The 23,733-nt window shown below is 37.9% G+C and overlaps 1 protein-coding gene across 19 annotated transcripts in view; it reads left to right on the plus strand.

Moving 5' to 3' along the window:
- The window catches only part of PARD3 (par-3 family cell polarity regulator), a 457,718-nt gene that overhangs the window by 40,925 nt on the left and 393,060 nt on the right, over positions 1 to 23,733 (plus strand). For all 19 annotated transcript variants that reach the window (XM_037383395.1, XM_037383393.1, XM_037383391.1 and 16 more), the window contains exon 2: positions 10,343 to 10,444. In XM_037383395.1, coding sequence (XP_037239292.1) covers positions 10,343 to 10,444 — 102 coding nt within the window. The remainder of the gene's footprint in view (positions 1 to 10,342; positions 10,445 to 23,733) is intronic.

Below are 23,733 nucleotides of genomic sequence, written 5' to 3' on the forward strand. Positions count from 1 at the left end.
TGCTTCTTGAAACGGGACAGGGAATTACTATGTAGGCAGCAGGTGGTGCCCAAGCAACCTGCTGCTCATGTGTGCTGCTGTGGTGTGGTGCAGGGAGCATGGGGGATCTCCTCTGACATGTACCCCCACTTAAAGGAATTGTGGAGGGGGTAGGGAGAGCTCATGGGTGCCCCTGTGCATGGCTGACGAGGTGGCAGGGGAGAGTAAGGCTCCTGGGATGCTAAGACTCTAAATCCTATCAAAAACATAAGATATCATAACTAACCTAAATAAAGATAAACTTGCCTGTGATTCAAATAACTTGTGCATTCCTTCCGCATGGTTCAGTGAAGCTGTTTATATTGCAAAGTCCTGCCCACCAATCCCTGACTTAGAAACTCCTAAAGGAATAATGCAGTCATCAGAAAGGAGAGGCATTTTGTATTTTTTCTTTGTAATTTACAGCATGTTGGAAGTGTGAGACACTGTATATAATAATGTTTTTGCAACTCTATATATTAATAGTTGTTTAGAGTTCAGATAGTACATGATTAACTGACTTTGCCTGCTTGGGAGCATATATCAAAATTGGTTGTTTCCATCTTTGATGGTGCTTGATATTAATGGCCCCAAATGGAAATCTTATTTCCAGTACATTTCTGAAATAAATTAATTTCTTCATCTCATGCTGGATGTCACTAGGGTAGACAACTATACTTCTGCTGTCCTAAGTCTTACCTTGAAATGCTTTATCAGACTCACTTATTTCTTCTTTAATCAACATAGATCAATCATACGTGTCAGCCTACAATATATATGTATGTGCAGACATACATATGTGGATGGTTATTCCAGTAAAATCCATTATTCCAATCCAAATCTAGTACTGAATTTGAAGAGCTAACATAATGGCTGAAAAAAACTTGAAAGCTTAAATCCAAGCAGTGCTGTAATGATGGATGGAGGTAAAGAGAGAAGCTTTTGGAAGGAACAGAAAACGCTTCTCTCTTTCATCAAATTCACCCATGGTTCATTTGTCAAGCTGCAATGCAAAGACGTTCTGCATTTCTTCAGAGTTGTTGCCTAAATTTTAATCTCCCTGCATAGATGATTGTGCACCATTATACTCAGTACCTTTCACTATATATTCATGAGCTTCATTAATTCATATCTGTCACCTGGAGTTAATAATAATAATAATAATTACAAATTGTAATTGATGAACTGGTTTTGTTGCATTATTGGTTGTATTTTAATGCAGATTGTGGAATAAGATCTGTTACAGCAAAATAATCTGAAAAGTGCATTTTTTTCATACCTTACTTGTGGAGTTTGTGACAGTGCTTGGATGGATGTTTACTATTTTCCTACAGAGGAATAAATCCCATGTGAAAGTTTTATTTTGCAGTTTGGGCAGGACAGTGTTATTCAGTGCTCACAGCATGGACATGAGGGAGCTCAGAGATACAATGTCACTCCACTCAGTATATCTTTCTCAAATATTTAATTCCTCCCGCAACAAACAGAAAATAATTGTGCACAGCATAAAGAATCAGTAGTCATGGTGAAAATGTGTTCACCTTTCATAGCCAGATGTAAAGCTTTATTCTTCATTTATTAATTCTCAAGGTTGGTTGCCACATGCATCCTAGTGGCAGCACGAAATAACTTCTTTTCTGTGGGTGCCTGACTTGATGCTAACAGCAGAGTCCAGGCATCGGCAAATTGCTCAGGAGCCTGGACCTGCCCTTTGGTGGTGGCACCTCCTAGTGGTTAGAGAGCTGTGTGCTGTGAAGAAATGTCACTAAGTCACTAGTTTTGACGATGAACGGTGTTTTCAGTGCAATATTTTTGGACTAGGCTTCCGGGAGCCATGTGAAATGCAGCCGGAACCCCAGGACTGGGGATGCTGGTCAGCATCCGGCTGAACATGAGCCAGCAGTGTGCCCAGGTGGCCAAGAAGGCCAACAGCATCCTGGCCTGTATCTGAAACAGCGTGGCCAGCAGGACAAGGGCAGCGATCGTCCCCCTGCACTGGGCACTGGTGAGGCCGCACCTTGATACTGTGTTCAGTTCTGGGCCCCTCACTGCAGGAGGGACGCAGAGGGGCTGGAGCGTGTCCAGAGATGGGCAACGGAGCTGGTGAAGGGTCTGGGGCACAAGTCTGATGAGGAGCAGCTGAGGGAACTGGGGTGGTTTGGTCTGGAGAAGAGGAGGCTCAGGGGGGAACCTTACCACTCCCTACAACTCCCTGACAGGAGGCTGTAGGCAGGTGGGGTCGGTCTCTTCTCCCAAGTAGTATGTGAAAGTTGTGCCAGGGGAGGTTTAGATTGCATATTAGGAAAAATTCTTCACAGAAAGGGTTGTCAGGCATTGGAACAGGCTTCCCAGGGATGTGGTTGACTCACCATCCCTGGAGGTATTTAAAAGATATGTAGATGTAGCACTCAGGGACATGGTTTAGTGGTGGACTTGGCAGCGTAGCTATGTTAATGGTTGGATTTGATCTCAAAGGTCTTTTCCAACCTAAATGATGCCCAGTCCTGCACTGAGGAAGGAGGAGTCCAGTGCAGTGACCCAGGCTGGAGCTGTGGCTGGAGTTGCTGTGGGGCTGGTGGCAGGAGCCAGCCCTGCATGCTGGTGGCAGGCAGCGCCCTGCGCTGGGTCAGCAGGGCATGGCTGGGCGGCGGGGGAAGGGATCATGCCCCTCTGCTCAGCAGGAGCAGTTCTGGAATGTCATGAGGTCCCTTCCAATCTGAATTAGTCTGTGCTTTTTGGTTACTGGGGCACATGGAGATGATGTGATATTTAATGGATATCTGAAATATGCAGCACATAGGAAAGTTGATTTAGTGATATAAGATAATTAGTGATAGATTTCTCATGGATTGGTAGAGATTGCTTCTAGATAAAGTGGGTGAGTTAAAAAAAAAATAAAAAAATCCAGACTTCCGTGATGCATGGAGGTAATGCATTAGTAGGAAGAATTTGCATATCCTAAGACACAATATTTTGTCTGGAAAATTGTTGGGTGGGAAAACAGGAAGGGTAACTCTAGAGCAGATCTCAGACTACTTTCCTTACAGATTTAGGAAATCACCATTTCTTTTCAGAAGAGTAAGAGATTCATTTATGTGTACATATATATATACACAAACACACACACACACACACACACACACATATATATATTTGAAGACTTACGCAAATGGTGTGATGGCTAACAGCCAAAGTAAATTTACCATTTTTAATACCAGCCTTTTCCTGTTTAAAGCAAGATCCGGTAGTTCCTTGAGACTTTTTTTTTGTGCTCCAGCAGTAACGCGTCACAATTTCATATGTGGTAGTGTTCCAGTGATTTACTGACTGTATTATTTCAATGTAGTGGGTTTTAGGAGACGTTTAATTGCTGAAGTGAATGACTAATTGGCTCAGTTTTTTGGCTGTCAGACTAATATGGTGAGTACTGAAAGTGATAATGTGATCAATTTTTTGTTGAAAATGAACATGCAGGATGCATGTAAAACCTAACTTTTTTTTTTTTTTTTTTTTTTACTTTGTTAACACCCTTTCTGACATTTTGGTGTCTTAGAGTGATATTGGCCAGATGTTCAGATTTTGTCTTTCATGGATTTCTGGTAAGTTAAAGCCCTTTTTAGTGAGGCTGGGAAAGCATTGATGAGTGTAAAAGTGGAACAAGATGCTTCAGTGAGCAGACTTCAATATTTTTCTCTTTTTTCATAACTTTTGTATCTGGGTTCAGTGTATACCTCCTGGTGTGTATATACACTTTATATACACTTGTATTTTTGAAAAAGTTGAATCCCTGACCAAACCTGCTGCTAATGGCACGATTTATAACCGTTCTGTGTGTGTATCCCTATTTCTCAGCAATACAAAATTCCAAGAAATTAATGTTAGTTTGGTACACCCCCAGAACAAAGAGCAGTTTTACAGCTTATTTTGTACTGTACAGAGTTTGACTGTTTTCTGTAGTCTTCTATAGCCCTGTTTTTCTTAACTTCATGGGACACAGGGAAAGGTGGAGTAAATGTGCTGTACAATTGGTATAGGGGAGTGATTGCAGATTGAATGTGGTCACAAATGGAAAAGGTAATTGTCCCGTGAACTCATCACCTGGTAACCTAAGAGTTGTTACAGGTATCAGTTGCTTTCTGAGTGCTATGGAGCTACTTTCGTTAATGTTAAGTATTTTGCCACCCTGTGCCCTTGCAGAGATGGTGAATGTACTTATGCTGTATTGTTACTGCCAACCGTCTGTGATGCAGCATCAATACTTTAGAGAGTGCAATCGTCGTTGAAGCTGATTTTCTCATTGCTGCTGTCGTGTGTAATGCAGCAGGTCTTTGTGGCTGAAATTCAAAGAGACAGGTGACTGGAAGAAGATGCAATTCAAACCCGGGGACTTGTTCTTGCCAGCTTATCGGGCTGTGGAACGTAACTGGAATCCAGCTGACACTGCGAGCATTCATGGCTTTCCTTTGGCACCTAACTGCTTGTTTTGACGGTTCCCTCCTGCAGCACAGAGCTAGACAGGGAAATGAATTCACTGGCAAATTGTCAGATATATTCCTTTTTTATTAACCATTATTTTCCTTTCAGACTATGTTAACACGCCCAAGTGCCATACGCTGCTGAACAGACAAGTCCAGTACACACCCCAGCCTGATGATTTAGTTGGTTTTGATCTGTGTGTACTCTTTTGCCACAAAGGCTTTATCTGTTCTCAGAGGACTCAAAACAGTGAACATAGCCACATACGTGGCCGTGTCGTCTTAGATTAAAGATGATTTTAAGCAGAAACTGAAATCATATACTTACTTTTCCTTTTATCTCCTCATTTATAAATGAGAAGTTACATTGACACACTTGGATCTGCTTCTGCACTTTCACTCGTCCTGGTGGCGAGTCCATTTTCTTTTGAGAGTTACACTGAAGTAGCTGTGCACGACTCTCCAGCTGACAGTGTTTTTTAAAAATCATTAAGGATCTGTGTACTGAAAATGATCTTAAAGCAAAAAGCCATAAATGATATCTAAATTTAAATCATTTCAGTTTTAGAAGGATGATCTCTGATAGGCACAGAGCCTTGGTGAGCTCAGCTTGGCAAAGTCAGTCTGTTTCCCCAGACACTGCTCTGTGGCAAGAAATACTTTCCTGGCCTGACCAGATTAGAAAATATAGGTGTTTTAAACTGGATTACTTGATTTCAAGATGTGTAATAAATTGTAGTGACAACTACAGTTGGTCTGCACCCCAGTGAAAGCTGCAGTTGGGAAACTCGAGTTGGGATGGGCTTGTTGTCCTCCCCCAGTAGTGCTCTCTGGATGGGCTTCAAACCAAACAAGAAATTATCCCCTCACATCCCACCCCCAACTATGTAATTGCAGCCATACTCATAAAGTAGTCTTTTGATGCTTCGGGACATCCTCCTGGTGGGCAGGTGAGATTAAATCATAGAAGTGGGCATGATTTATAAATACTAAGAATTGTAAGTTGGGCTTTTTAGGAGCCCAATTTTCTTCTTTCTGTTACATACATGGCTACTTCTAAGAAGTTTGTGGTGGCTCTTCTGGTATGATGTGGACAAAATATTTCAAAGAATAATCTTATTTATTGTAGCTTTTTATGTTAAAGGCTTCTATACGTTTTTGGAAAGGGTACGTTTGCAAAAAGCAGTACACTTATTTAGATCTAAAGGAACTAGAAATCTTTCTATGCCATTAATAAGAACCCATTGCAGAACCCATTCCATTTTCTAGATATTGTTTTCCACATATGGTCCTTGTTTTCATTATGTGGAAACATAAAATTGTTAGCTACAGAATACTGAATGATATTATTTAGACTAAATGGTTTTCTCAGTTTTTCCTTTGTGCTGTTGAGATGTCATGTTGTATGGAATAAACAGAATATTGAATGGCTGCATTTTTACTGCCTTGGTAGTGTGCTTTTGCTTCCACTCTCAGTGCTGATGTTCACTTAGCAAACGTTTATCTTCCATTATAGAGGTCTTTGGAGCAGAAAACGTAGTGCTCATGAGTTTAAATTGTAAGTACCTTTATAATCATAGTCAAGTAGAATAGTTAAATGGGTGTACACAGGAAACGGGAGATCTGACTTGCTTAGACTTGAGCTGAGTGATGCAATATTTAAATGGAGATATTATAAATCAGGTTTAGCATTACTTCTGTCCTTTCATTCAATGAAGTGAACTTGCTAGTTCTTCTGCATGAACTAGTGACAAAGGCATCTATACAGCTTTTAAAAAATAATTGCACATTGCTAATTTACACATTGGTGGAGCAGTGTAGCTAATGAGTTTTCTATCAAAGCATGTTTTTATATCTCTAAATGTATTACAGATCTGGAGAGTGCACTACCCTTTTACACAATCATAACAGTGAGAGAATATAAGTGTGGCTTTGTTTTGTTGGCAAACTGTGGAAATCTAATTGTAATATACAAATTCAGTTTTGAAACAACACTAAAGCGTCTGCTTCTGGGATGCTTTCTTAAACGAGAACAGCTCTGAAGCAGGTTTCTTGAAAAGCTTCTGAGTAATTTTTTTTCATCTTTATACAAACTGACTTTTGTAGACTCAATATAGTTTGCATTTTTCTTGTTTTATAACTAGAAGACATTTTCTTTTTCATTGCTGTAAGCACCCTGTTGCACATGGCCTGAGCAGGTCATCTCTCTGTGGGGGAGTGTTGGAACCAGTCCCTCCTTCCTGAGATCTCACTTGGGAGCGCTGCGCTGCCACCCAGAGAGCGTGACCCCCAGAGGTGTTTTGGGTGTCCTGAAGGGGTGATTGGACCAGTTTACCCTGCAGATGAAGTTGTGTAAACTCCAGTAAACTTTGGTAATTGCCAATTTCCACTTTATGACTCAGTAACTGGTCTAAGCCAAAACAGTATTTTTGACTGCTCCAGAACATGCTTGAAGACTGTATTGCTGCCATTGCATAGGCAATCATGAGTGTCTGTTTACTGGCTTCAATCGAGAAATACAGCTTGACCAAGCTGTGAATACAGATACCTTTGTAACGTCGATGTGGTAGTACTTGAATTCAAATCAGTGGTAATTTGGGTTCAGTTTCTTTTGTATTTGGCAAACAGAGCATACAAACTGACTCGTATTTATACAACATATATTCATTGCAGAAGGAACACAGAATAGGAATTTAAATGTGAACATTTATGCAGATTGGATGTTTCTATGTATATTGTTCGGTTGGTTAATACATAGAATTAGTTGTTACAATCTGGAACCATAAATAACTGGGTTTTCTTAACATGGTAAATTCACTTTTTTTTTCTTTTTCTTTTTTTTTTTTTAGTACAGTGTAACCAATGTGAGTACTTCCCCCCCTCCCCCGACCTCACCCCTCCCAAGCCTTCCCCCACTAAATCCTTGATTTATGTGAAACCTTTAACAGGGTAAAAAGGCCTCAAGAGAAGGACTGCTCTGTGAAGTTTGGAGAGGGCTTTAATGAAAAGTTTCATTGTTATTTCATATTTACTTACCAAATCCTGCCAGAGTAAATTCTTGCCAAACTAGTTTTATATATTTCTTGTCTAGTCTTGCTAACATATTGTTTTGTATCAGGACCTTGTCTGACAGGAAAAGCGACCGGAGCAGTTCAGGCTATGGCACAACAAACAGGTGATGTAGGAAAAATGAAGTCTATCTAAAACTTCTTATGCAATATCAAGAAACTTTTAAAGGAACTAATTAGCAAAAGTGATGCAGCTTATATATCAAAGCTATTTTTAATGTAGATTGTCCATGCTGAAATAGCACAACAATGCTTTAGAAGTGGGTGTTTCTACTATTGATTCTATAACCGTGTGTGTTTTCTTATGTTTGCCTTGGAGGTGGGAAATACTTCTGGTAGGAAGAAAAATATGAGGATAAGGAATTCTGAAATTGTAGTTTCAATTTGTGTGCTGTTTATTTTGGTGGATGTAGTCCAGTCAGTGAGCCAACATTGCAGTTCTCTGTTTTTAAGGTTTCCATTCTTCAGTAAGAAGAGGATGTGATGCAAACAAAAATGGTGAAGTGTGTGACATATGAGGGAACAGAACTCTCCTAAAGCCTGAACTAGGTTTTCCATTTCTGATTTTGCAGTGAAACCTGGCTTATGGTTCAATTCTGACTTGGATTTGAGATGGAAAAATTAGCAGAGGAAACCTGAATCAAGTCCTTTAGGAATGCAAGATGCTTCCCAGTGTGTCAGTTTTGTTGTGTGTTCAAACCCTAGGTCTTCCCAACTGTGTTTCAGTCTCTGGTGTAGGTATGAGAGACAGGAGACTTTTGTAATGGGCTGAAAGATGAGGAAGGATTCTCTTTCCTTTTAGCATGAGAACAGAGTTTAGAAAGACACCTCAACCTCTTCAGTGGACATATCTTTAGAATTTGTTTAGAATTAAGGAACTTTGAAGGATTTCTTCTGTGTGCAAAAGGCTTTTCCCAGCTGTGTCTGAATACTCCACTAACACTTACAAACTTAAAAAAAGTTTATCCTAGTATTTACATTACATACCTTTTTTTACAAAGTAAATTTTTGTATTATGTAGCTATATGTGCACCTCTGTATGCATGACAATGTGAAGAACGTAGGCCTATTCTTAATTAATGCTGAATTTTTACATTGAAAAATGAATGCTGAATTATATTCTGTAATGTGCTGCAATAGTAAGTGTTGTTTGGGGAAAAGCCATATACTAGGAAAATCAGTTAATTGTATAATAAATACTTGCTTAGAAAAAAGTAAGGTGATGATATTTAATACTTAGAGAAATTAGAGGAAAAAATCTGTAATTTAACTTCTGAAATGACTAGCCTAATGACTGTAAAATGCAATTCTGAAATACGAACATCTGATGATGATGATTATTTACTGCAGTACTTAGGGTGGATATACTTACACAAACAATGAAGTAAGTTTCATGGTTATCAATTTTCTCTGAAATCTTTGACCTATGCATATATATCACATGCAAATAAACAGAGTTCTGGGATATTAAACCCAAAATGAATATCCCTTAATGCTTCTTCATGCAGCATGTCCTGTCAAGATTTAAAAACACATATGGATTTAGAGAAATTCTGGCTGTCCCGTTTCTTGTTCTATTCTATCCTTTAAGAAATCAAATAGTTTTCAAGTTCTTTAAGGGTGGAAGGGTTTTTTTCAAAGTGTTTTTTGGTTTCATTTTAGTTTGGGTGAGTTTTGGTTTTTTTTGTTTGTTCAAGTGTGGGATTTGGTTTGGTTTTGGTGTGGGTTTTTTTTCTTTTTTTGACTTCTAGACACTGATACCTGAAAAGATTGTGATGCTAATTGCTATTTTTAGAAAGTTAGGAACTGTACAAGATGTTGCAAGTTCTAAAGTCTTCACATTAGTCACTTTCTGCAGTCTTGCCTGCTGGATGAAAAGCAAGGAAGTTCTCTTACTGCTAGATGCGTAAAACCCCAGGGCACTGGCACTGTTAACGGGGGAGTATTTTAGAAGCAAGAAAAGATTATGTATCATGTTCAGGTTGTGTGTTTACAGTGCAACTTTTCCCTGTTGGAAAACAAACCTTTTAAGAATAGCACGTTAAGTACTAAACACCACTCAGGTTATGTAGCAATATGTAGAAGACGCTTTGTGCACACCACCTTATTCCTTATGGTTTTGTTTTGCAGCAAAAGTTATAATAAAAACTATAAAGCCAGTCTTCCCAGTTACTGGTAGACACATGCATATACACAAACCCACACATATATGTATGCATATGTATGTGTTTGCATGCATGTGTGTGTATGTGTATCTATTTTTAATTAAAATGTGGAAAGTGCTCTTTTAAGATGTATATATCCCATCTACCAACTCTACCAAAGCATAGGTACAAAGCCCTTTGATACCATTTAAATATTGTTTGTACCTTTTATAGCTGTCCTGTAAAAAAACCCCAAACCAACACATTTATGGCTGTTCTGTAATGTTTTGTGCATGTTGACCACTGTCTGAGATAGTTTATTTTGAGGATGATGTGTTCCTCTTTTATGTAGTGCATATATTCAGTAACACTGGGAATGCTGTTCCCCTCCCTATGTGTCGGTGATGGAACTGTGACTCATGCAGAACTGATAAAAGTGGAAAGAGTATCTATCTAATCTAGGGCAATTTAAAAAAAAGAACTTTGGCTTTGCGTCTCAATTTCCATTTGTTTACAGAAATATGACCTAAATGGATGTTTTAACTTCGAGCATTTGTAGGACTGTGATGTTAACTGTATGGTGGAATATTCTGTTCATATGCGATACCTGATACTATTTTCTTGTCCTTTTATGCAGGATCCAAACTACTGGATACAAGTACATAGACTGGAACACGGGGATGGTGGGATCTTAGATCTCGATGACATTCTTTGTGATGTAGCCGATGACAAAGACCGTGTAAGTACAAATAGCTATGAAAGCGGCTCAGCGCACACTGCATGTCAGTATATCAGTGTTCCGTGTTTCCTGCATGTGTCCAAAAGTGGGAGTCAGTACAGAGGTTTTCAGGTTTTTTATATAGCTTGCTTGATAGATGTGAGAAGTCTGTTCCTCTTATGTTTTTCAAAACGTACAGGAAATCTTTTATTGAAATCATGGGGTTTCCATCCTTTGGTTCTTTAAAAGGTCAAGAAAGAAAAGGCGGCTGCAAAAATAAAAGAAAACCACCTTAATGCAGTGGAACAATACTGCAAAAAAATTTCATGTTACCATGCAAAAATGTTACCAGTTGGATATTTGCAAGAAACCATGCTGTTCTTAAAGTGAAGGGTTGGTGGATTGTTTTTCAGAAATCTTTTTGGGAGGAACTGCTAGTTACACAGAACTTGAGAAAATAATTATACACTGCTGGGTCTTGAGTGCTTTTGCGCTTTATTAAGTAGAGATTTAGATTGCAGTCAGTTAAGAGGTTTTTGGTTATTGACTGTTAGGATGAGGTTATAGATATTTGTGTCTTTGAATTACATGTTCAAACAGGGTAGGTAAGAAATTTTGTGGCAGACTGTAAAGTCATATGTAAATACACCACTTTTTTCTGCAAAGCCACATGTTTGCTGAAGCTCTTGAGGGTGTCTGAGCCTGACACAGACTTCAGTCTGGAAATGTATTTCAGGACCCTGCTCCTTCACAGACAAGATCCTAATTGCCTCTGTTGGAAGCAACAGGCATTCTGAAGGCTCCTTGAAAACTGGCCAAATGATGACTCTTAGGCTAATTTTTCAGAAATAAATACTTTGCCCACAGTTATTTCTTGTGACAAAATTTGACACAGTTATTTCAACCAGGGCTTTATAAAGAAAAATAATGTGAGGAGTCTTGGGACATGGAGACTCCTCGCTGTCTGAAATGTTTGGATTACTCAAGTTGTATAGAGTAACAGTGCTGAGTTTTCAGGAATTTCTTCCATAAAAATAGTGCCCAGCTAAGATTTCACGCAAAGCTAATTAAAACCTCTAGTTAGTTATCTCGTATTGAAGTGCTCGGCTGCATGATTAGTTTAACTTTTACTTACAGGACTCAAGGAGGCAGGTGCAAGTTGTCACTGTATACATATATACACACACATATATATGTGTGTATATATATGTTTTTTTTTTTTTTTAAGGTTACTTGAATCATGCACTTTTTAGCTCCTCATGTGCTCCTCCCTTCAGAAGAAGTTTGAATTCTGGTGACTTCAAGACTTCATTCTTTGCTGTTACCTTGCCTTGCCACCTTCTAGTGGGGTAATTCCTCACAGTGAAACTCTGTGGGTGTTTTTATGTGCATGACTAATAGTTGAAAAACTCTGACTGGAACTGAAACAGGCAAAGCCATTATTACAATATTGTTTTTGTACATAGATGGACAAGATACCTAGTAATTAGTAGTATTTATTTTTGCATTTGCCAAGCTCATATCCTCTGATTCTGTGAATCTGGCACGTCTCTACTGATAGCACTTAACAATTAGATTTCATTTTTTTGTAGGACCTTGTAGCATTGTTTGTGAAGGTGCAGTATAAATATGCTGTGCTGTACTGGTTTATATCCTTGAATTAATCATTCTCACTTGACCTGCAGGTTTGATTCTTTTCGAACATTTCAGTCATTAGTCATTGTTTTTCAGTTTCCCATCTTATATTTTACAGCTGACCTTCCTGGTTCCCTTTAGATTTGGGTTGTTAGCTCTGCACTCTATGCTTCCTCTGTAGCAAGTGTATTAACTAGTTTTGTGTTAACAGAACCTGATATAGGTCTCATTAATGCAAGGTTCTGAATAAATCTCCATTTAATGAGGTTTTATATATATACACACATCAGCATATCTTTTAAAAACATTTAAACAGATGATGTCTAAACACTTAATTAAATTGTTACTGAAGTCTGTAGGATTAGTTATGCTCAAAATTAAACATGACACTGTATCTTTTCTTTTTAGGGGGGGGAGGGGAACACACAAAAATATCCAGGATATTGCAAAACTGAACACTAATAACTGTGTTCATTTTCACAAGGAAGTTCTTGAAGACAAGTTTGTTGTGCTGATTACTACCTATCATCTGTACTTTTGAAAATCAGTTTGTCTTCTGGTTCTCTAGATAGAAGGATCATTCTCATGGTGATATACATAAGTTTTGTCTTATTAATGTTGGTTTTATGCTATAATTGTTTGTACATTTCACATAAGCATGACACAGAATGTGAAGCAGCTAAGGACCAGCTTGTCCTTTTGATGGAGTTATTGCTTTATATAGTCAACTATATTAGTAAAATAAAACTCTAAGTAATTAAAGAATACATTTACTCCTATTCTACTGTCTCCATGGAGAAAATGTTCTATCCTGTAACAAATACAAAGACCCTGAGAGACAGCAGCTGTTCGGAATGGAATAAGAGAAGTATCTTTGATGGTGTCCTTCACATGCAGCATGGTAGAGTGACTTAATTTAGCTTCTTCTGTCCCTATATTTTGGTAATCTCTTGTCACTTACTAAAACAGAATGGATTCCAGTTGCTGTCTGGAATAATTTGTGAAGTTCAATGTTGTTCCCCCTTAAAAAAAGGAGAAAAACATAAACTACATGGAAAATTTGATTTTCCTAAGCTGTTTGTTCCTTTCTGAAACAGCTTTTCTTAAGCTCTTTGACGTAGATCATTCAGAAAGTGTATAATGAATTCTAATTTAGCTGGCATGCAACTTTGACATTTATATTACACAATATCACTACACATGAAGTTGCTGATGAAAACTTGGTTAATGCAGTTAATGGGAGTAATAGTATTAAAAACTAGTAAATGCTCATTTGGATATTTTTTTTTCTTGGAAAACTTTTTTTGTGATTGATTGCAGTGCAAATTCTTTGTAGGTTTTATTATGGAAAGATATTTTTCAGTGGAAATACATCAGTGTTTTTTATATTTATCTGTCTTTGTATACATGAATGCAAATGGATTGTCTTGTTTTTGTTGGTTTTGAAAAATATTTGGCCACAAGAAACAAGAATCTGTTTTCAACTAGTGGCATCCATTCCAGTCCTAAGTATGATCATGTATGGTGCTGTTTGAGGAAGCTCCTTGAAAAGTTTGGGCAGATGAATAGCCGATACATCTTTTCCAGAAATAAAGAAGTAACTCCCATTAACTTGCTTTTAGTCAGCTGCATAACCTATTTTCATTATTTTAAAAATATAGGTTTCTTGTGCATTTAGTGATTAGAACAATACTTTACGGATAGGTTAGCAAACAGTTTGGTTTGTATTTCGGTTACTTGTAAAAGTAGCCTTTTGTTTGAAGGCTCTCAAAAAACATATGTCAACTTGACACGTTTCCAGCTTGATGATAAATACTTGATGACCTCAGTTCAGCTCTTAGTAGGCAGATATTCTCAACAGCAAAAAACCTCCAACCAACTGAAGAAAAAGAAAATAAATACCCCAACCATCCTTAACCATGGTTTCTCCTGGCAGGCTGAGGCACATAGACACTTCAGAGATCCTCATACTTCAAGTGTGATATGAAAGTACTTATTAAGGATCTTATTAGGCCCTTGTTTATCCATGGAAAAAAATACTTAGGAAATTGTTGTGTAATCTCCTGTTTAAAGGTATAAGTATGTACTCCCAGTTGAATTTCCACTGAAATAGTCACTTGTATTTTGCACAACTAAAAAAAAATAATTCTATGTGCAATTATATTTAATTTTTTCCTGCATAGTAATGCTCGGGCTGTTGCTTAGTGAAAAGCTTTGGAGATCAAAATCTGTGTTTGGTGTAACTACATTTCTGAAAAATCAGAGGCTTTCCTTACCAAGAGAACAACAAGGATCTATTATTGACAGCCACTGTTTTTGGTGAGCAGCTGGGCAAGTAGGGCTAGTTTGAAACAACATTGGGTATGAACCTAATGTCAGTTATTCATAAATTCATTTGTCCAAATGTATTAGGTTTCTGATAGCTTGGGATTAGCAACCTGTAAATGTGAAAGCATCAGCAGTTTATAATTTCCATCACTGTGCTTATAAATTCAACACTTCTCAAAAAATTCAACACTTCTCAAAAACAACCACTGTATTTTGGTGTATGCTTAGAACTGCAGCCTGGGTTTATTTCACTAAACCAAGGAATGGGCTTTCTTTGATAGACTTACTGTTTTCAAATATTCAATCAGCTCTTGACCCTGCATCATTTATACTTGTGCTCACTGAGTGCAGAGATTAAAAAAAAAACAACAGAGGGATATGGTTTGGTATTGTCTGGAGCAAAGTTTCATGCTTGCCACAGTGTCTGTGTGTGGTGGCAGTGTATGGCCCAGCTCACTGTAAGATCAAGGTGATGTTGGTGCTTACTGCTGTTTAGACGTACCTTTGAGCCTCCTAGAAAGACACAAGAAGTTGCTGTTTTGAGTGCAATACTGTTGGTGAGAATGGGATGGAGATTAATTTCCTAGACCTGTGCTGAAATGGAGTTTGTAAACATTAATAGAGTTAATTGACTACGTTGAGTAATCAAATTGCTGCTGAAATTCACTGTAATCAATTGCACTTCATTTGCATCTGCTTTCAGAGACCTATGGAGACTTAATACTATTATAAATTTAGTGCCCACTTGCTCCTAGTGTGATGGGAGAAAGTCTTTGAGCAGCTCCTTCACATAATATGAAGGCATATTAGGAGCTTTTCCCAGTGTAGTGGAAAGGAAATGAACTTTTGGTTTTTGTGTTAAACAGATGGTCAATTCTAAATAGTACTGTTGTTTTGTTTACTTCCTCTTGGAAAGCGCTGTTGAGTTAGGGAGGCATGTGATACACAAAATGTGGGTTTGGAAAGGATGACTGTATTTTGTTTGTAACAAATGTTAACTTGAAACCAACACAAAAATAAGCTCTATTTTGAGAAAATGCATTATGATGTTAAGGTTAAAGGCTAGCTAGGGACTGGAGAACTGTGATTACAGTATCTCACTGCTACTGATGTTGGTCCTGTCACTTTACCTTTAGGGACAGTTATCTGTAGTAAATTCTGGGTAGACAGTGACAACGTGGTGCTGGTAAAAAGAATAAGATTCTGGTAACCCTGTGTCTGTTCATTCTCTCCAAAATGTTAAAGAGCTTTTGAAGTTGATGAAAGTTGCACAGATAAACTTGTGTTATCTTTAGATTTCCATCAGCACATAATCAGAATATTCAAAAGTAGTGTTGTTTGTTCTAAATTTGGGTGCCTCTGCTTCTTAAGCAAATTTACAGCAGAATTTAAATTTGAATTCTCTTTGACTCTGCAACATAAGAATTTAACCCTTAAAAATGAGTAGAGAACAACAGAAACTTTTTCTTGTACCTCTGCAGCTTATTTCTGCCATTAACAGATTAAAAAACCTGGAGTGAATGAAAGAACATCTACGTCCAGTGCAGCAAATTGACAGCAAAACCTAAAAATGCCGAAAATTTACTAAAAAATGCGATTTGTAGTGTTTACAGTACCATGATTTGTATGCCCTTCTTCCTTTTTACTCAAAACTTACCCATCAAATTGAATTTCAACTGCTGCTATGATTAGCTCTACCACAGTGTGCAGCTTCTCTCCTCTTGTTCTGTGACTGCCTTCCTGCATCCCAGGAAAACAGGATGACCTTGAAACAATTTGTTGTTACTCATAAGTGACTTGGCAAAACACATTTTGAACATAAGGCATTCTTTTCTTGCAACAGCTTAAAATAACTACTTGAGCTTGGGAAAGTATTGATACTGGGATAGAAACCCTTTGTGTGATTATTTTGTGGTAAAAAATTCAAAGAGTAAAGTTTAACAATGAGGTCTTGATGTCATCTAGTATTATGCAGTGTTTTTTATTTTAATTACATTTTTAGAGATTGACAATTTGATATTAATCAAAGTTCTGACAAATTAGTTTCAAACAATGTCTCCTGTTTTAACTAGGTTTTCTTGCATTAACACTATTGACTCATTATTACTGTCAGTACGATTTTTAGGTCTTGCTGATGGATTTAAAATAGAAAACTGAAGGGTTTGTGTGGTCTTTATTCCCACTTGTATTTAATGAAGACATATTTGGAAATAATAGTCTCCAAATATAAATATTACCTTCTGTCAAATAATGGAATTAAAATGCTTGTAGTATTTCTAATAAATAACTTCACAGTATTTATGGATGAAACTAAAACCCATGGAAGTGAGGAAATACTGAGCATAACATATTAAAATTGAAACGTGCATTTTCCAATCACTAAGAGATCCTAGATGTAACTAAATGTTGTCTCCCATCTGTAGCTCTTAGTTTTTAATCTTTCAGCACTGTCCTGCAAATTATTAATCTCATCATCATTTACTTTTTCTAGCTCTGTGAAGACTACATTTCTGTTCATAATTTTTTGGTTTTGGGATAAACTGCAATATCCCAGTTCCTTTCCTGTATTACTGAAGTAATTGTAGCAATGCATGAAGAATTCCCAGGTAGGAAAGAAGTGACGTTTGTATATTTGTAAATCAGTTTCTGTGGTGACCTGAAGAGCTGCAGGTAAATCTGACTTCTGAAAATGGAATGATTTGGTACAAACAGTTCTCTGAAGCAGGCGTGTGCATGAATATGATATTCTGGGGAAGACTACGACACTGTTATGAAGAGAAAATCATGCCTCACAAACTTGCCCATATTCTCAGCAGAAAGACGGACCTAAGCAACGGTGACTGGGTTAGTACAGTCAAAAACCCACAAACTTGCCACAGGATAAGAGGAGGGTTTTTATGGATACATAGTTGATTGGAAGACAGAAAATAGAGCATGAGTTGTTCAATATATTTGTAATTGTGAAAAAAGGGAGGGAGATTTGAGTACTGGAGTGACAAATTCCATTACTGTGTGTGAAACCAGACGTTGACTGTAAATGCTGGTTATGAAGGGTTGCAGAACTATCCTGTGATACAGAGGGAGTAGAGAATAACGTGGTGGATGAAATATCATTTTGGCAGATGTGATGTGCTTTTAGAGAGAGGCTCCATTAACTGAATGCACAAAATAATGAGTTCTGAGCTAGCTCTTATATTTTTGGTTTTGTAATAGACCTCTGGAAGCATTGGCTTATGCTGCAAGGTACAGCTCTGTGAGACGTAGGATCTAAGAAGGCTTCCAGCAGCTTGCCCTTGTGTCTGCCTCACCCCCATGTTGTCATCCCTGTCCTGCCACTTACCTCGTGCAGGCTCTGGCACTCTTTGGACCCCGTCTTCTAGCAAATCTGTTCACTGAAATGGCACAGGACTCCTCCTTGCAAAAATAACCAAATGTTTCTCTGCTATTTCATGGGCATTATCAGTTCACTGAAGGATCTGGCAAGCTGAGGAGGAAAGGGAGAGGACTTTGCTGCTGGGAGTGGTTGTGGTGTGAAATAAGTAAAAAGAGGGAGAGTGGGAAAATGAGTGGGCTGAGACCTTCCCTTTCAGTGCAGCAAGGCTGCCAGCAGCCATGCAGCTGCTGGAGTGGTCCCTGTGGTGAAACAGCGGGGGTACTGAAGGGATGGGTGATGGGATCTTGGTGCTGTACATGCTGGTGGTGAGCCCTCTACTCCTTCCAGCCACAAACCAAGCAACCAAAAATATTTTGTAGAAATAGCAAAAGCACAGAGCAAATGTTGACATTGATTGCAGGTATAGATTAAAGGCTTCTCTGCCAGCAGTGTCTAAATGGACCAGGACTCTCAGACTTGAAAAGAGGATGGAAGAAGCAAACTGTAGATGACTAAAATCAGAGGTGACATTGAGGAATGTTCTTTGTCTTTTTCAGTGCAAGATCTGGGGCGTCAAATGAAATTGAAGTTTTCATTAGCAAAGTAAATTAAAGGATACGTGTTATGTGTAAACCACTATGTTTTGTTTTAAAAATTGGTTGTTGAGTGCTGTAGGTTCTTGTATTTAGGGGAACTATGAATAAATATAATCCAGACATTCTTCTGTATCTCTAAAGATTTTAAGGACCTCTGTCCTTTCAAATTTTCTTTGTAATTTACTGCTTCTTATTTGGAAATCCTTTTGTTAACTCAAATCATTCTTGTTATGTTTCTTGGCCTGTTTTAGGTCTGATGTGCTTTTTATTGAAGTGATCAGGATTGTACTTGGTATTTGATACATAGTCAGATGCATTTTAGTGGACTTTTAAAGTTTATTTGCGCATTCTTAGTTTTAATTGCTTTTTTTTTTTGGTGCAAACAGACATGATTAGAATATATCATAAGAGTAGCCATCTGCAAAAGTTTTTCAGACTTGCCTTGACTTCAGTTTTTATGATATATTAGAATACCTGTGATTTTTGTCAAACGCTGCAGATACTTCAAGAAGTTTTAGAGGACATATTTTTTTCTTGAGACATCATGGTTTAAAAGCACGCATAATGATGAATTGTCTGCTTATTTTTACTCTTCAAAAAGGTGATGCTTGTAAATCATGGGAACTGGTAATTTAAGTAGGGTCTCAGTTTGTGAGAAAGAGTCTCTTTAAACTTTGGTGAAAACCACAGAGTGTGTTGAAATGATGATGGTCTCACAGTGTCTAATATTAGTGACACTGAATGTCAATATGTGGCTATGGATGATGACTGCTACAGTATTATAAACCCATCACAATGAACAGATACTTTGTACTAAAAATATTTATAATGTTTTTTTTTCCTCTGTCCTGTAATAATTACAGATTCACTGCTTAGATCTAGTTGTAGATAATACGAAGCTTAGTAATTCTGCACACTGTAAATCTCCACAAAAATCTGCAGTGAGTCTAGAATTAGGCCATTATGGCTAATAAATGCATGATACTCTGATAGCTTTTCATTAATTTTAGCAATATCACTTTGTCCTAGAGGTATATTATTAATCCTACAATAAAGGAAGAAATTGCAGAAAAAGTTGGTTATGGGAATTCATTAACACTACCCTCTTACTCCTTGATATCGGCAGGGCTTAAAAGAAATGTTGTTCCAACTTCACAGATATTTCCTAACAGAGGTGGTGAGACTCATACGCTAGAGGACTGACCCATATTAAAGCTTAATTACAGTAATGGATGATCCTGCAAGTATAAATTATTCACACTTGTTTTATATGCGAAGTAGCGTCATGAATAAAATAAGGACAGGTTTCTGGAAAAGACCCTGGACAACGGCATAAGTTTGTCAAATGATAGTTTTCCTCCTTGTCTTTTAGCACAGATTTAAATCTGACAGCGTTTGATTCGCAGGCACATTCCCATATGCACAGCTTTGCACTTCGGATATATTTTGCTTGAAGGAAAACAATAACAGCAAGTCTTGGGGCTCTGCACCTTCGTAGTTCCTTGACTAATAGGTTATGCAAGGAAACATTCCTACCTAAACATAGTTCTGGTACAAAAGTTGCAATCTCAGCGCTCTGATAAGATTCCCACACTGTTACTAGGATGAAAATTTGTTAGTGTTACTCTCTTATCCAGTGATACCAATGGGTCTTAAGAAGTGCTGTAACTTCATAGTTATTCCCAGGAAGGATGACAAGATTCATACATAGGCTTGGACTTTATTTTCCAGTTGGCTTAGTAGATAAAAGTACCTCATAAGTTTGTAGTGTGAATAGTCTTTCAGACAAGGAGAGAAAAGGGAATATTTGAATTAGGTTAAAACAGAGCTCCTAATAAATGGGGCAGCTACCTCATGCTAAAGGTTCTTTCAGCATGTGACTTAGATCCAAAGAGAAGAAAATAGCACTGTCTTTTCCGGGAAGCTTTCACCAGTCTGACTTTTCAGGTACCTTCCTAGCAGTAGCCCAGAAAGGAAGGGGTTAAGAAGATGCTTTGAACCCAAAGTCTTCTGCTTCGTCCCCACACCCTGTTGGTGTACTTCCACACCCTCTTGGTGTGCAGGGAACTACCTTCCGTTCACCTTTAGCGTGCTCAGCAGGATAGTCACTACATTTTTCAGATTAGCATCACTGCTGAAGCCTCTTTGAGTTTATACAGCAAGAAGGAGTTCTGCCTGCTCTTCAGTGCTATACAGCGTTGCAGGACCATCTGCTTTTTTCATTTGTACAACCTGTTGGAAGAACAGAAATTGTTTTTAAGTGGGCTGTGTCGCTTGTAGGTTGCTCCACTTCTTCCTATAGGATTGAAGCCTGTTCCGTGGAAGCTTGATGGTACTGAGTTTTTGTTTTCTTGGGACGCTGTTTGCTTGAAGGTAACCATATTTTGGTGGATGAAATGGCAGACACACCTAAGAGGAAAATTACAAAGAAGTCATCGTCTTTTTCATATGATCGCCGGAGAGATTCAGTGAAAGTTAGGAGACAGTCCAAGTCTCTTAGCTTTAAGTCAGCTACATTGGGTGCTCAAAAAAAGCAGGCACAGAAAAAGCAGGTTTGTATTTGGATATTCCTCAAGAAAATATCCTTACTTCCTAAATTTTTAAAAGGATTGTAAAACTTGCTGTGTTAATACAAAGTGGAAAACAGTCTGCTGATTTGCAAGCTGTGTGTGAGTGTGTGTGTGTATATATGTACAAGCTTGTGTGCGGGTAAAGCTGATTTTTTTGCTATAATATTTCTTAATAGCTAGCTAAACCTTGTGTTAATTTTATTGCATGAAGAACCTGTATCTTTTCTGCTTTTAAGGCATGATTTATGATTTGTGTTTTTGTCTCAAGGATTTGCTTCTATAGTGTAATACGCACCCTGCGAGCTTTTGGTAGTGTGTGGTCTGTTGTGCTGAAACACATGATGGGTACTAAAACTTTTGAAATTATTATTCAGATTACAGCTGTTTCACTGCTCTTTGTTTTTGTTATTATTATTATTATTATTTTTAATGTTGAAATGTACCAGACTGAGAGCTTTAGGGAGTGAAATATTTTACTTATTTCAGAACAGGTAATGCAAGTCAGCAGCGGCACCTGTTCTGGTGGGACCAGTTCTTAGGGTTAGAGGGCAGCTTAATGCCTTGGCAGTGCTGCACTGCCATATAGTAAAAGACTTTAACACACAGGTCTTTATCTTTCATAGTTAGGATCTAGTTTAATGAAATTTCTCCAAAGGGAAGATGTAGTGTGTGCTGTAGTAAATGGAATAAAAACAATTGAATCAGTTCATGGAATGTCTTTGTATATTGATACCCGATCTAATCTAATATGAAAGGAGCAGGGAATCACTACCAGCCATCTCTCGCTCTGTAGTTGTGTGCACAGGGTGCCTTTTTGAAGGGTTTAAAGGAACTTTCCAGGGAATATTTAATTAGCTGTGTAGAACATAATGTGTTTTAATACTTTGCAAATAGTGTTTCCACAAATGTTTTAGAATAGACTAGATTTTCATTAGCAATATAAGTGAATTTCTCACAAGTAAGTAGTTTTCAGGCCCTGACCACCATCTGCTCCTAAATTTTAAGGACAGACTATCTGTTCAGATTTGAGTGGATTTGTTACTGACTCCAGTGTAAAGTCTGGTTTTAACTTAAAAACACAATTAATTTGACGTGTGTAGGTTCATATTTGTTTTTATTAATATTCCTATTCCTGACAACTCAAAATGTCTATTTAAATAGCAAAATACTGACTAGTAGAATACTAGGATATTCCTAGTTTGGTGTGTTTCTTTAGTATTAATTATGGTCACAGCTGACCTTTGTTTGAATCAAAGTTCCAGAAGTTTTAAATGAGGAAATATCTGAAGAAACCAGGAACACCTTCAAAAGGGCACCAAGCTCCGAGTTCTTTTCTGCCTCTATTATCAGATGTGATTTCTAAAGTAAAAATAATAAATCTAAATTTTACAAAGATCTAAAAAAACAATCTGTGACATCTGTGAGCCTTCATGTTCATTGGATCTTTTTGGGAAATAGAAAGAGTACTCACATTAATTTAAAAATTTCTTTTGTAGGTGCAAATCAGTGAGTAGTACCTGCATATTTCAATTTTCCCAGACCTTAAGAAGGTTCTTGAGGCCTCGCATCTTTTGGATAGCTGCCATGGTTACCGGCTGACCTCTAGTGGTTAATGAAAAATATGCTCAATTACAGAGTTCAAGCTGATGGTTGAACAAATCCCGAATGTGTATTCTTGGTGGTTTAATGATTTAATCCTCTAAGTTCTATTTTTATTGAAAAGAAGAAAAATTCATCTGCTTCAGCTTAGTCTTTTATGGTGTCACTTATGGAAAAAGTGTTTTTCTAAAATCGTTATTCACATGGAAGCGTGTCTGAATTGCGGTACTCATAGATGCAGAATTGTAGGAGTAGTTTTAAGAAACTTTTACTACTTTGGCTTGGTTGCAGTATGTTAGTGGGTGAAACGGCTGAAACGAAGCACTCCAGACAAAGCCCTGTTTTGATCAACTTTTATATTGGATAGATCTGAAGAAGGGTTTTTCTGGCTCGAGAATGTGTATTTTTCCCCCTCTTAAACGCTTCAGCTAACTGTAAAATAATAAAAAAGAGTAATCTATTTTCCCCTACAAGCTTGGGCTTGTTTCAGTCTTTAGATTGCTATAACTGAGACAAAACCATCCTTATCACCTCCTTGCTCTCCAGCCTAACAGCAGCTACTGCTGTGTGTGTTGGAAATGCTGTTGAACACAACGCAACTGCTTTTGTTATGGTTGAACTTTTAAAATACTGAAGAAAGTTACAGATTTGAAGTTACCAGAATCTGATCAGTTTTCAGCCAGCCAGACCTGACTCCACTCCGTACAGTGAAACTTCTGTGATTATGCAGGCTTATTCCAGGCCTGAGTTACTTAGTGAGCAATAGTTCAGTTATCGCAGCAGGAGATATGTTACTTAAAAATGCCTTTTTGTTGCTAGAGTGTCGTCCTTTTCCTTTCTGTCGTCCTTTTCCTTTCTGTCGTCCTTTTCCTTTCTGTCGTCCTTTTCCTTTCTGTCGTCCTTTTCCTTTCTGTCGTCCTTTTCCTTTCTGTCGTCCTTTTCCTTTCTGTCGTCCTTTTCCTTTCTGTCGTCCTTTTCCTTTCTGTCGTCCTTTTCCTTTCTGTCGTCCTTTTCCTTTCTGTCGTCCTTTTCCTTTCTGTCGTCCTTTTCCTTTCTGTCGTCCTTTTCCTTTCTGTCGTCCTTTTCCTTTCTGTCGTCCTTTTCCTTTCTGTCGTCCTTTCCTTTCTGTCGTCCTTTTCCTTTCTGTCGTCCTTTTCCTTTCTGTCGTCCTTTTCCTTTCTGTCGTCCTTTTCCTTTCTGTCGTCCTTT

The sequence above is a fragment of the Falco rusticolus genome, chromosome 4 (assembly GCF_015220075.1).
Source record: "Falco rusticolus isolate bFalRus1 chromosome 4, bFalRus1.pri, whole genome shotgun sequence".
NCBI lineage: Eukaryota > Metazoa > Chordata > Aves > Falconiformes > Falconidae > Falco > Falco rusticolus.